The 13,000-nt window shown below is 35.0% G+C and overlaps 2 protein-coding genes across 2 annotated transcripts; both read right to left on the bottom strand.

The window, feature by feature from the left end:
• Nucleotides 1-2,605: 2,605 nt before the first annotated feature.
• LOC125199709 (cytochrome P450 81Q32-like) lies at nucleotides 2,606-5,261 on the bottom strand. The gene is made up of 2 exons (XM_048097639.1): nucleotides 4,262-5,261; nucleotides 2,606-3,307 (listed from the first exon to the last, which is right to left on the bottom strand). The coding sequence occupies exons 1-2, from the start codon at nucleotides 5,129-5,131 to the stop codon at nucleotides 2,696-2,698; spliced, it is 1,482 nt and encodes a 493-aa protein (XP_047953596.1). The 5' UTR covers nucleotides 5,132-5,261; the 3' UTR covers nucleotides 2,606-2,695.
• Nucleotides 5,262-7,001: 1,740 nt separating this feature from the next.
• On the bottom strand, nucleotides 7,002-8,776 carry LOC125199710 (cytochrome P450 81Q32-like). Its single transcript, XM_048097640.1, has 2 exons — nucleotides 7,913-8,776; nucleotides 7,002-7,726 (listed from the first exon to the last, which is right to left on the bottom strand). Exons 1-2 carry the CDS (start codon nucleotides 8,774-8,776, stop codon nucleotides 7,112-7,114), a joined length of 1,479 nt encoding a protein of 492 aa, XP_047953597.1. The 3' UTR covers nucleotides 7,002-7,111.
• Between the last annotated feature and the right edge of the window lie 4,224 nt (nucleotides 8,777-13,000).

Raw genomic sequence — 13,000 nt, forward strand, 5'->3', positions numbered from 1 at the left:
AATGTTTCACAAATTAAACAAACATGTCATTATCTATCCATAATTAGTAAAGACTTGCTCATAGAGAGAGTTATATTCTTCTACCTATATTTTACACGAACTTATTCCTTTCGTCAGAGTTAATGGTAGTAGTTTGTAGCATAAAATTTAAAGATTTTTTAATTTATAATCTCAATTTATTACTTTTCCTCCGTCTTCTAATAATATAAATTTTTTAAATAGCATGATTTTTAATATAAAATTAATAAAATAAGAATGATACAACACAAACTGCTATCTCATGAAAACATGCAAAAATTGACATCTTAGTTACATACCTATTTAAATGTAAGAGTGAACTTCAAAAATGGTCCCTGGACTATGAGTTTATCTCGAAAATGGTCCCTGGACTTTAAAAATATCACCAGTAGTCCCTGGACTAAGAGTTAATATCAAAAATGATATTTTGAGACGAAAATGCCCTTTTGAGGGGTTTTGAGGGTTTGGACAATTTGGTCTTTTTACACTTTTAACATTTTAAATCTGATATTATTTTAGTTATGTACTAAATCTGATATTATTTCAAAATTATCATTCTTCTTCCCTTTTGTCATCTTTCACTTAGTTTCTTTATTTCAATATTAGATTTAATTTTACAAAATTAAATTTTAAATTTCAGTTTTTAAATATCAATAAATTTTTTTAATTATAAAAATTATTAGTCATAATCAATATTTGATAGTGTCTAATATTTAATCAATAAGATATAACGTCTTAGTTTTAATCAATATTTAATAGCTTTAATCATAAATAGACAATATAACACGGTTTATTCTGAAATAAACATGTGTCTAATGTAAGACTAATATAATTTTCGTTTATTAATTTGAAAACAATCAATCAAAATGACTAGAAAATTTCAACAAAAATACTCCTATACAAAATTTTTAGTCGACTTCATAATATTCAATCACAAGCAATTATAACAACCGAACGAAGGCTAAATAGAATAGCTCTTATTACTTCTTCAATTCAGCTTAATATTATATTAAATAACAAAAATTAATAGTTTTAATCAATATTTATAGTTTCCATGAATTAATAGTTTTAATTAAAAAAATTTATTGATATTTAAAAATTGAAATTTAAAATTTAATTTTATAAAATTAAATCTAATATTGAAATAAAGAAACAAAGTGAAGGATGACAAAAGGGAAGAAAAATGATAACTTTGAAATAATATCGATTCAGCATATAACTAAAATAATATCGCATTTAAAACGTTGCCATGCCACCAAATCGCCCAAACCCTCAAAAACCCTCAAAAGGGCATTTTCGTCTCAAAATACCGTTTTTGATATTAACCCTTAGTCCAGGGACTACTGGTGATATTTTTAAAGTCCAGGGACCATTTTCGAGATAAACCTATAGTCCAGGGACCATTTTTGAAGTTCACTCTTAATTTTAATAATGTAAAATAAGCTAGAGTGGCCGCGATGTGCAGGGTGACTGCCACTCTCCTCCTTGGATGTGTGATGTGTAAATTATCATTCTTCTTTCATTTTGTTATCCTTCACTGAATTTTTTTTTATTTCAATATTAGATTTAATTTTATAAAATTAAATTTAATATTTAGATTTTTAAATATCAATAAATTTTTTAATGAAAACTATTAATTCATGGACACTATAAATATTGATTAAAACTATTAATTTTTGTTATTTAATATAATATTCAATTGAATTGAAGAAGTACAGAAAAATAATATTAATCATGATGGAAAAATAAGAGTTATTCTATTTAGCCTCCGTTCGGTTGTTATAATTGCTTGTGATTAAATATTATGAAGTTGACTAAAAATTTGATCCTACTTAAAATTTTATATAGGAGTATTTTTGTTGAAATTTTCTAGTAAATTTTGATTGTTTTCAAATTAATAAACAAAAATTATATTAGTCTTACATTAGATGCATATTTATTTCAGAATAAATTGTGTTATATAATCTATTTATGATTAAAGCTATTTAAATATTGATTAAAACTAAGGCGTTGTCATACCTTATTGATTACATAGTACTATACACTATCAAATATTGATTATAACTATTAATTTTTGCTATTTAATAATTTTTATAATTAAAAAAATTTATTGATATTTAAAAAATAAAATTTAAAATTTTGTAAAATTAAATCTAATATTGAAATTAAAAAAACAAATTCAGTGAAGGATAACAAAATGGAAGAAGAATGATAATTTTGAAATAATATCAAAGTTAGTACATAACTAAAATAATATCAGATTTAAAATGTTAAAAGTGTAAAAAGACCAAATTGCCCAAAATCCCCAAAATAATAATCCATAATTCGGATCGGTTATTTTTATTTCAAATTTACTCAATGTAATTCACTAAAAAAAAACTTTTCCAATCTAATACTGTTGTGCCAGTTATATTTATATTTTTAGGTGATTATGTTATTCACACAGTGCCTTATCTTCTAACATATTCTTGGAAATTAATAGCTGAGTGGGCCTGCTTTCATGTCGATATAAGAAAATGGGCTACAGACAATTTTAACTATTTATATGTACTAGTACTAGTATCTTTCTTCTATTATTTGCATAATGTTCAACGACGTAGGATATTCATGCCATTAATCGACTCCAATCCATACATAAGTCTCCAAAGAAATAAAGTACTATCATTAATTAAAAAAATTAAACCCAAGTAAAATAATGGTTCATACCCTCCCTTGGTTTGCATAGAGCCTCAAGGGGCTTAGCCTTAGGTATACTAAACCCTGTGCCATGAGTCATATCCACCAACTCATGGCTCACTCTCTCCCACTCGAACGCATGAATCATCGTCCCCAGGGCCAACCCGAGCACCCTGGTGGCAATACCTCCGCCAGGGCACTTGCGCCTCCCGGCTCCAAATGGGAGCATGAACTCCCCCTCTCTATTCGCCTCGTGCCTCTCCGGCTTGAACTTTTCTGGGTCATCCCAGATCTCCGGATCCCTATGGATGGCCCATAAGTTCACTAGGAGCATCGTTCCTTTTGGTATGTCGTAGCCATCAACCCTACAATCTTCTGATGACTGATGAGGTATGAGAAAGGGCACAGGCGGGTAGAGACGTAGAGTCTCTGTGATCACATTGTTTAGATAACTCAGTTTGGGTAGATCTTCCTCATCTACGAGCCGATCACGTGGCACGTTGGCGTCTATCTCAGCTCTTACCTTATCCATGCTTTCCGGGTGATTCAATAGAAGTGACATTGCCCATTCCATGCCTATTGACATTGTGTCCGTGCCTGCGACCAGCAACACCTGCAAGCGTAAATTTATTGGTTATGACAACGCGATGCAAAAAAATAATTACTCTCCCGCTCGAGAAAAAATATTCAATATTGGTCACGGGTCAGTGTGGGTTCAAAGAAATTGTTTGTAAATGGAAAAGTTGAGAGAAATTTAGGTCTTACCTTATATATCAATTTTATGATAAAATCTTAATGTAAATGAAAAATTTAATGATGGTTGGACGGAAAAGGAAATATATACTACTCCCTCTGTCCACGAATAGGAGTCTCATTTCTATCCGACACGAGTTTTAAGAAATGTTAAGAAACGTGGGTGCAAGAAAGTTAGTGGAATAGGGGTCCCACTTGTATATATTAGTTTTAAATGATATGTGAGTGGAATAAGTTGGTGGAATGTGGGGTCTCTTTACCATTTAAGGTAATTATGAACCGGGACTCCTATTCGTAGACGGACCAAAATGGAAAAACGAGACTTCTATTCGTGGACAACCAAAACAGAAAAACGGGACTCCTATTCGTAGACGGAGGGAGTATAAGATATATAACGACAGACGGTGGGGCTGCAAAATCGTGTGGGTAGAGTTGTTTTCAGGTCGACCTGATAACGATCCAAACTGTTAAGGCGAAACCCGAACACAACATGTAAATCTTAAATCAGAACACGAATCCACCTGTTATCGACATGTTCCTGACATGATAACCTAAGGTGACATATTAAAAGTGAACCCAATTCTAAGTCTAAAAAATACTAGGTATTTAAAACAATGATATCAATTATTAAAAGGTTATCTGAATTCAATCTCGACTCAACCCGAACCTAACCCGGAACCAAACCCGATAAGGATATGAACATGATAAAACTTGACACTGATCCATTGCAGGCGTTTGACGCGTGTAGTGTCAAAAACTGTGAGTCCTAATAGAACGAGGGATTATGAAATTAAACTAGTAGTATGACACTAACCAAGATGATTCCTTTGATGAGCTCGTCAGTGTAATACTCAGGCTCCTCTTCCTGGAGCGACAGGAGGTGGTCGATCATGGTGCCTGACGAGGCCGCTCCGCTGCGGCGCTCGTCCACGAGCTCCTGCATGAACTTGTCCAGCTTCTTCATCAAATCCGCAAACCTCTTCTCAAGCCCTTGAAAATCAAACCACTGCAGAAACGGGAGTAGATCTCCGAGATTGGCGTTCCCGCTGTGCTCGAGCATCTCCCTCATTATGAACCTCACCCGCCTCGCCTCCGCCGCGTCCCCGACGTTCTCTCCGTAGTATCTCTTCCCGGCGATCGTCATCGACAGGACGTTGAAGGCCAGCTCGATGAACTTGGACTTCAAGTCCACCGGCGTTGAAGGATCTCTTCCGAGGTCCTTGATGAAGAGCGTGAGCTCGGTCCTTCGGGTGGCGGAGAAGGCGGCGACGCGGGCGGGGGAGAAGATGTGGAGGGCGGCGAGGCGGCGGAGGTTGCGCCAGAGGGGGCCGTAGGGGGCGATGCTGAGGGTGGTGTTGTTGTAGCTGAAGTGCTTGGTGGAGAGGGTGGAGGGGCGGTTGGCGAAGACGACGTCGTTTGTGGTGAAGCATTCTTCGGCCGCGGAGGGGGAGGTGATGAGGAGGACGCGGCGGAGCCCGAATTTGAGGGATAGAACGGCGCCGTATTTGCCGGAGAGGGTTTGGAGGGTTTGTGTCATGGGCTCTTTGAGGAGGTGGAGATGGCCTATTATTGGAAGGGAAGGTGGGGATGGAGGTTGGTTTTGCCTTTTCCTTTTGTGGTGAACAAGATGTATTACTGTGAGGAGAAGAATTGCAAGTATGGCGATGAAGAGAATGGCTTCCATTTCTGCAAATTAAACTCGAGCTTTGTGTGTATGTGTGTCAAGAAGATGAAATGATGAAGATGGTGTTTGTTTTCTTGAAATTATTGTGAGTTCTTGATTGGATGTTGAAGTTGATATGTGGAGTAAACCAATTCAATATTAAAAAAATGGTAGATATTGCATTTGAATCATGTGATGATATGAACAGATTCTTCTTGTCTCAATGTTATTCCACTATATAATAATTGGAGGGTGTAGTAATATTTTATGTGCAAATTAATATCCTTGTTAGTTTTATTTTATACGGAGTAGTATGTTATTTCAAAAACCTAGATTTTATTAATTTTATAAATTATTTAAAATTAAAGCTCAATTAAATTATTTATTTTGTAGTAGGTAACTTTAAATAAGTGCTGCTTCTAGTATGTATGCAAATTAAAATATACTAGTAATAGTAGTTTGTAACAACCATTCAGATTGCAATCACAGACTCGCAATATTTAACTGCTTGAAAGAGATCCAACTTCTGACTAAGGGGACACTGGGTCCCACATTTTCTTGAGAATTATAGTATGGTCAGTAGTACTACTTATTATTTAAAAAATGGATATTAATGGTATTTGGTCATCATAATGAATAATACTTTACTAGTATAAGGCTTGAAGATGGGTTTCATGAAAAAGTAAATGTCAACTGTACAAAAATTAATCCTTTTTATTTTTCATTGCATCACCAAATTTGTACATTCAAACACGTTACAACCAGCTTGATAATTCAAAGAAAATGATATCTCCTTGGTTTTGCTTCATAGATGAATCACAAAAAAGTCAAATCTCTATTTTATCTTATTTAAACTTTTACATTTAAAAGGTTGGTTTAATTTGCCATCTAAAGTTCTAAACAATGATATTTTTATCAAATTTAATTGATAACAATTCCTAGGATTTAAATCAATATAACGACGTATAATAATCGAAACTCCCTATGCAAAACTCAAAAGGAATACATTCATCTAGCTTATGTAGAATGTAGTTATCATTTACCTATATACTATAATAAAGTGATATATAATCAAAATCGAGCTTCAAAATCTAAGTATGTACCTATATCCGAAGAATTGCTTACAAAATTAATGTCTATATTCATGTTCTTTATATTTGATTATCATTGCTAACATCTTGTCTTGACCTCAATAATCGACTACTCGAATGGTTGAAGTTGGACATTGGGGATTTGATATCTCCATTATTGGCAATAATACTTTTTGTTTGGTACCATGAACTTTGCTTTCTCTAAGTTTCAGACAAATCAGTCTGTCTAGCACTCAATATCTTATTCTACTATTGGATGGTCTTGGAAATATTTGTAATTTTCAATATGTCCAATTAAATTTGTGAAGAAATCCTCTTTATTATATTAGTAATATTATCCACATTGGCTTGTAGTGTTAATCATAAACAAGCTTATGCTGAGGCAACTCTGTTTTGCTTTTTTCTTAGAATGACTACTTACTTGACTTGGAAAAGGGCAATGACTGTTTTGTCGGTGTGAGAATTTGGTTAGAGAGTAAAAAATTGAACACAAAGCTCAATCTTCATAATTTTTGAAGCTTCATGGGATCATACTAGATAGACTTACATGCCATATATGTTGTTTACTAAATGGCAAATTGTGTAACAAATAACCAAATTTGATTAAATTATGGTATTTCTTTCAAATTTAAATCAGGTGAAAGATCATGCAGTTTTGAATTGTTAGGAATCATCTCAGAATGAAATTCTTCGGTGATATAAATATCGTAGTCTATCCGTGATATAAACGACGATGTTTGATTTTAAAACATCAATAATATATTACACGTGGCTACTAGATTTTTTCACCTGTGTGATAATTGTAAAATAAGTCCAAACTTTATTTCATGTTTTTTCCTGGTTACTTTTAAAACTAGAATTTGATTAAAGCTAACAAACTACTGCAAGTAGTAGAAGTATAAATCCAAAGCTATGATAACATAGACACAATGGAAGAACGTGGTCGACACAATGCCTGCAATGGCTTAGCCTTGGACAAAGCTAGGCCGAAAACTTGTTCCATATCCACCAATCCACACCCTTCCCTTTCCCAATCAAAGCATTGTATCAAAGACCCCAAAGCCAACCCCATGAGCCTCATAGCCATCCCGGCACCAGGGCACGCCCTCCTCCCTGCCCCAAACGGCACGAATCTAAACCCGTCATACCCCCCTTCGAACCCTCTGAACCTCTCAGGGTTGAACATCTCGGCATCTTCCCAAACATCCGGGTCCCTCTGGATCGCCCAAACGTTCACTAGCAAGATTGTACCTCCAGGAATGTCGTACCCGCCAACGTTGCAATCTTCGGAAGAACAATGCGGGACGAGTAGCGGACCCACAGGGTACATCCGCAACGTCTCATTGATTATGCATCGTAGGTACGGCAAATTTTGAAGGTCCGACTCATCAAGCAACTTCCCGGGCGCCACGTGCTCGTCTATCTCGTTCCTCTCCTTCTCCAGCTCGTCAGGGTGGTTCAAAAGGAGCGACATCGCCCACTCCATCGTCAGAGCTACAGTGTGTGTCCCAGCAGTGAACATCGGCTGCAATATATAATAAACATGTAAATGTTACGCAGTGACAGATCCAGAACATAAAGATCCAGAAAAGGTTTCCAGCCTGAACTGACCCCACAAGGGAACAAGATCTTTTTTATAAAATTTTAACGAGGGGCAAAATTGTAATCTCACAATAATAACACAAACATAATCCTCACTGGAATAACTCACCATGATGAGTCCCTTGAGGATCTCATCGGTGTAATATTCCGGCTCCGATCGCTGCAACGACAACAACACGTCGACGTAATTCCTTTCCCCTCCTCCGACAGAAACACGATCTCCATTCCTGCATCGAACTTCATCGATCAAACCCTGCAAAAATCTATCCCTTTCCGAATTCAAAGCCTCCATCTTCCTCCGAATTCCCAGCAAATCAATCCATCCCAACAACGGGAAATAATCACAGGCATCGAGAATCTTGCTCGGCCCGAACATGTCGTCCATCACGGGCCCCCGCCTCCCCGCGATCGTCACCATCGCCACATTGTACACCAATTCAAAGAAGACACTCCTCATCTCCACTCTCCTCCACCCGTCGCAATCCATTTCCCGCCAAATATTCCCAAGCATGAAGCGGACTTCTCCGCGGCGCGCGCCAGCCGTCTGGTGGAGGCTGGCGGGGGAGAACAAATGGGCGGCGGTGACGCGGCGGAGGGTCCTCCAATGGTCGCCGTAGGGAGCGAAGCCGATGGTGGTGCTGCCGTAGCCGAGGATGCGGGTTGCGAGGGAGTCGGGGCGGTTGGCGAAGACGGCGTCGTTTCGGGCGAGGCAGTCCTCGGCGGCGGAGGGAGAGGAGACGACGATGGCGGGGAGGCGGCCGAGGTAGAGCTGCATCACGGCGCCGTGCTTCTTGGAGAGAGATTGGAGAGCGCGGTGGGGCGAGGGCTTCAGGAGGTGGAGGTGGCCGAGCATCGGCAGCGCCGCCGGGCCTGGCGGAGGATTGGTGTGCTTACGTGGATTTCTGTAATGGTTAGGAATGAAGAAGATGCAAATGCACGTAAATACGCAGACACAACACAAGAAAATGAACATTTTTTTCAAAGTGTGTTAAAGATGATGAATGTTTTAAGTTCAATCAAGAGTTTAATACTTTAATCAATTCATTCAATTGTACAAAACATTTATTTTATATTGTCTTGGTTTTACTATATCCTACCAAACACCCAAAATAGATAAAATTTCTCATGTAGTTTCGCACAGTTGGTTTTGCCATTTTGGAATGTCCATAATTAAATGATCTATTTATTTATTTTTCCAATTTTACTAACTAAATCTCATGCTTCATTAATACATTACTTTCATATTTAATTATAAAACTATATACAAAAACGGGTCACACATTCCACTACTTTTTCTCAACCATTCTCCTTCACAAAATCAATAAACCCTTCATAAAAATCATTTATTAATAGGAAGAACCGCTAGTAACTTACTGGATTTTTGATTAAATTCTAATTTTGTACGTCAATTTGAATAGGAAAAATTGTCAAAAAATCATGAAATTTGGTATTACTGCTATAATTTTGACATTTCTCAATTATCATGTAGTGCGATATGAAATGATTTGGCAGACTAAAAATACTATATGAAAAACAATGTTCGGCTATTTAAACGTTATTGTTTAATATACTTAATTATTAACGTACTTATATGTGACATGTTAGTAAATTCATATATATATTTGACCATTGAAAAAAATGTCAAAATTACTATAACCACATTTTGATTAACGTCTTGGCGTTGTTGATCGAAACATTGAGGTAAGCCCGTACGTAACTAACGTAATTGTTGTTTTTGTTTCTGCTTCGAATCTGAAATTCTAGAACACAATCTTTTCTGCAGATTAATTTAGCTTTGTCTTATGATTTTGTCGACTTCCCAGCGGAAATTGGATTGGCTTTCCAGTGGACACGAGGCTGGAATTTACGATTTGTGGATGGAATTGAAGAAGTGGCTGTCACAGAATCAACGTAAATCTCTTAACTTAGGAACACAGCAAACCAAGATAGGCTTACGTGAAATTTCACAGGTCATTTCGTCGAATAGTTGGAGCGCATGCGAATAAAAATGAGTGCAAAAGAAGGTAATCCCTGCCGTAGGCATAGTTTTTAAATTTCTTTTACAGAACGTAGAATAAAATTTAAACAATTTACAAAAAGCAAACATACATAGGAGGGATTGATTCTTCAATTCTTGAGGAATTCAGTTTAGCCTAATGTTTTAATAGTGTTTTAAAATTTTGATTGTTCGAATTGCTTAGAGAGGCTGATTTAAGAATCTTGAGAGTTCTAATCTTAATTGGGATTAATTGAAGAAAGATGTTTCAAATTAACTTTATTAGTTGTGTGATTGTATTTATTATTAGTGATAATTCGTGGAGTAGTACATGGAGAACTACATAAGTTATGGGTAAGTTTCATAAAATCATAAATTTGGTAGAAAGTATTTTTGTTTTTCCACGAATTGTAGTTAATATCAAGAATTTATGCCTTGTGACAAATTTTGCCACGTATTCAATTTTCCTCTAAATTAAATTCGATGTGACAAGTCGGATTATGTAGGTAGATAAATTGGTCAATATAATGTTTTTAATGGATGTAAACTATATTAGTTTGTACCTCTTAAGTATTAAATTCCTCTCAAATATCGCTAAAATTGTAAATCATGAAATCCACTATGCTGCAAAAAACCATGATTTTTTGGAGAAAATTAAGTTTTAGAATATACTAGTATTAAATTTTATCCAAAGTTTATGATTTTAGGAACCATAGCATTAAACTATACCATCAGTATGTGATCAACATGACAACATGTAATACATCTCAACCTCTGTCATAGGCATAATGACGGATTTATTGTAGGATTAGACCAAGAAGATTTCCGTAGTACTCCATCAAAAGAAAGAGGCATTATAGTAATGAATACTGGGAAAAAAACGGAAATATCACTAAAAAAATTGGATAACGATACATTTTAATGCTATTAAGGATGCTAATTTGTATGTCTAATTATACCACCAACGTTCATAAAGTGTCTATGTTGTTAATGTCCCAACTCCTAAAAAGACAAATGATTAAGATAATTTGCCCATAAGTTAAGGACAATTTCTTTTACGTCATAAATTATGATTATTTTTAAAATCTTCTAAATGTTAATAATTATATCTTAATTTTAGTGTCCACATTGAGTTTATTGCCATTTTATATACTGCACATGTAATGAAGCTTTCCGACCCTCGTGGACCAACACAAAGCAGTTGGTTCTGTTCGAACTAGTTAGTGTGTGAAAGCATGGCAGATGGAATCTAACAAGGAATCTGTGATCTGGCTGGTCTAGAGAGAGATTTTTCCATTGAGTAGTCAAACCATAAAAAGAGAAAAGCAAGATTCAGTTTATCGATGAAAAGCTGAAAATAATTAGTAACTCGTAAAGCTGAATTAGGAGCAGCTTAATTGTTAATTAACATGCTTGTTTTTTGCTGCCTTCCCACGCTAAATACGTGACAAATGGAGTGCCCCAACACTAATCATTAGTACCTCGTTAATCTCCTTAACGGAATTAGTTATAAAGAACTTGATTTATTTATATTTATTTTATTCATTTTCATTAAAATTTGAATTTTTTTGGTCTCATATTTTGTAGCACTACTAGTTAACAAGATTAAAGAGATGTAATTAGGCAAATCTTGAATTTGCATTTGATGTGACATTCAATCTTATTTACGGAGTAATAATTAGTCCTAACTTTGGTTACTTTTGGGAAGTGTTTATTTTTAACGATAAGATGCATGGATCAATAAAAATAATTTGAAATATTTCAATATATATTTTGTTGACTTAATTGATGTTGTATTTGATTATTTTATCATTCAAATAGTCAAATATAATGGTTTATGAATATTTTCCCACACTAAGATATATTTTTCCCTTAATGGTTAAGTTTTGAATCTTAATTACTGCCTATAGATTACTAATATAGGTGTAACTAGAACTTTAATAATTTTGTCCACATTTCAATGTGAAGTAGTATAAGATATTTTAGGAAAATGTACTTGAATATATCTATAGCAATTTTGTGCATAATAGTAATCGATTATATATGAAGTGGTAACATAAATCTCAGAGTAATTCGATCTTGACAATCTCAAGATAATATAATCTTAAACAATCAAATACTCTCACTCTCATAAGTCATAATCAAGTGTAGGGGTAGGGAATTATACTGAAATACCGGAATACCAGACTTACCGTACCGAAAAAATACCGATTTTTTGGTATACAGTAGTTTTCGGTACGGTATCATACCGTACTGAAAGATTCGGTACGGTAACGGTATTAGATTTCCTATACCGCGGTATACCGAAAATTCGGTATACCGGTATAATCGGCATACCGAATCGTTGATATATACCGACGCTTCGTTATACCATGGTATATCGGTATACCGATTGATTATTACATATATAAACATATATATAGGGGTTATTCATTTTCAACATGTAAAACACTTGTTATCCATTAGATCTTGTGATCTAACGGTAAGATTAATGTCACATGTCATCTAATAAAGTAGTAGATTATTAGTCTAATAATAAAACTTAACTAATAATGTACTATTTTAGTAAGATAATGTAGCATTTTAGTGTAATAATGTAACTTGACTAATAATGTAACATTTTAGTCGGTATGTAGCTTATCACAACTATCTAATCCAATGATCCAAAAGCTATGATCTGATGCTTAATACTAAGGAGGTAGTAGGACCTTAATATTCCCCATATATATATTTGTGTTATATTTATACCTAAATTTAAAAAAGAATGATTGTATGAACAAGATTTGATTATGGTGAAGTTTAATTGGTTTGAACTTTTTGAAGTAGTTGAACACTAGAATTGTTTTTTCGAATATTTCGGGTATAATAGATTTTTTTTTTCTGGTATAACGGTATGTCGTACCGCATTTCGGTATACCGCAAAAGTACGGTATACCGAAAACAAGGTATGGTGACGGTATGAAAAACTACCTTACCGAATTTCCGGTATACCGATCTTCGGTGTACCAAAAAATTCGGTATGGTGTTTTGTCATATCGGAATTTTCGGTACGGTATACGATATGACACTCATAGTACGGTATACCGTACCGAACCACCCCTAAGTGCAACACTATACTAATAACAACAATTAACTAATAACGCTAAATAAAATGTTACTACAGTGTTAGTATATTCTTATAACACAAAAAGCAAGTTTCAT

The sequence above is a fragment of the Salvia hispanica genome, unplaced genomic scaffold (genome assembly GCF_023119035.1).
Source record: "Salvia hispanica cultivar TCC Black 2014 unplaced genomic scaffold, UniMelb_Shisp_WGS_1.0 HiC_scaffold_636, whole genome shotgun sequence".
Lineage (NCBI taxonomy): Eukaryota > Viridiplantae > Streptophyta > Magnoliopsida > Lamiales > Lamiaceae > Salvia > Salvia hispanica.

What these genes read in the sequence shown, in the direction of transcription:
- LOC125199709 (XM_048097639.1), bottom strand. Translation starts at nt 5,131, where the DNA reads ATGGAAGCCATTCTCTTCATCGCCATACTTGCAATTCTTCTCCTCACA. An exon ending in TCATCAAAGGAATCATCTTG is followed by an intron (nt 3,308 to 4,261) that starts GTTAGTGTCATA and finishes TTACGCTTGCAG; the next exon opens with GTGTTGCTGGTCGCAGGCAC.
- LOC125199710 (XM_048097640.1), bottom strand. Translation starts at nt 8,776, where the DNA reads ATGTTCATTTTCTTGTGTTGTGTCTGCGTATTTACGTGCATTTGCATC. An exon ending in TCCTCAAGGGACTCATCATG is followed by an intron (nt 7,727 to 7,912) that starts GTGAGTTATTCC and finishes TATATATTGCAG; the next exon opens with CCGATGTTCACTGCTGGGAC.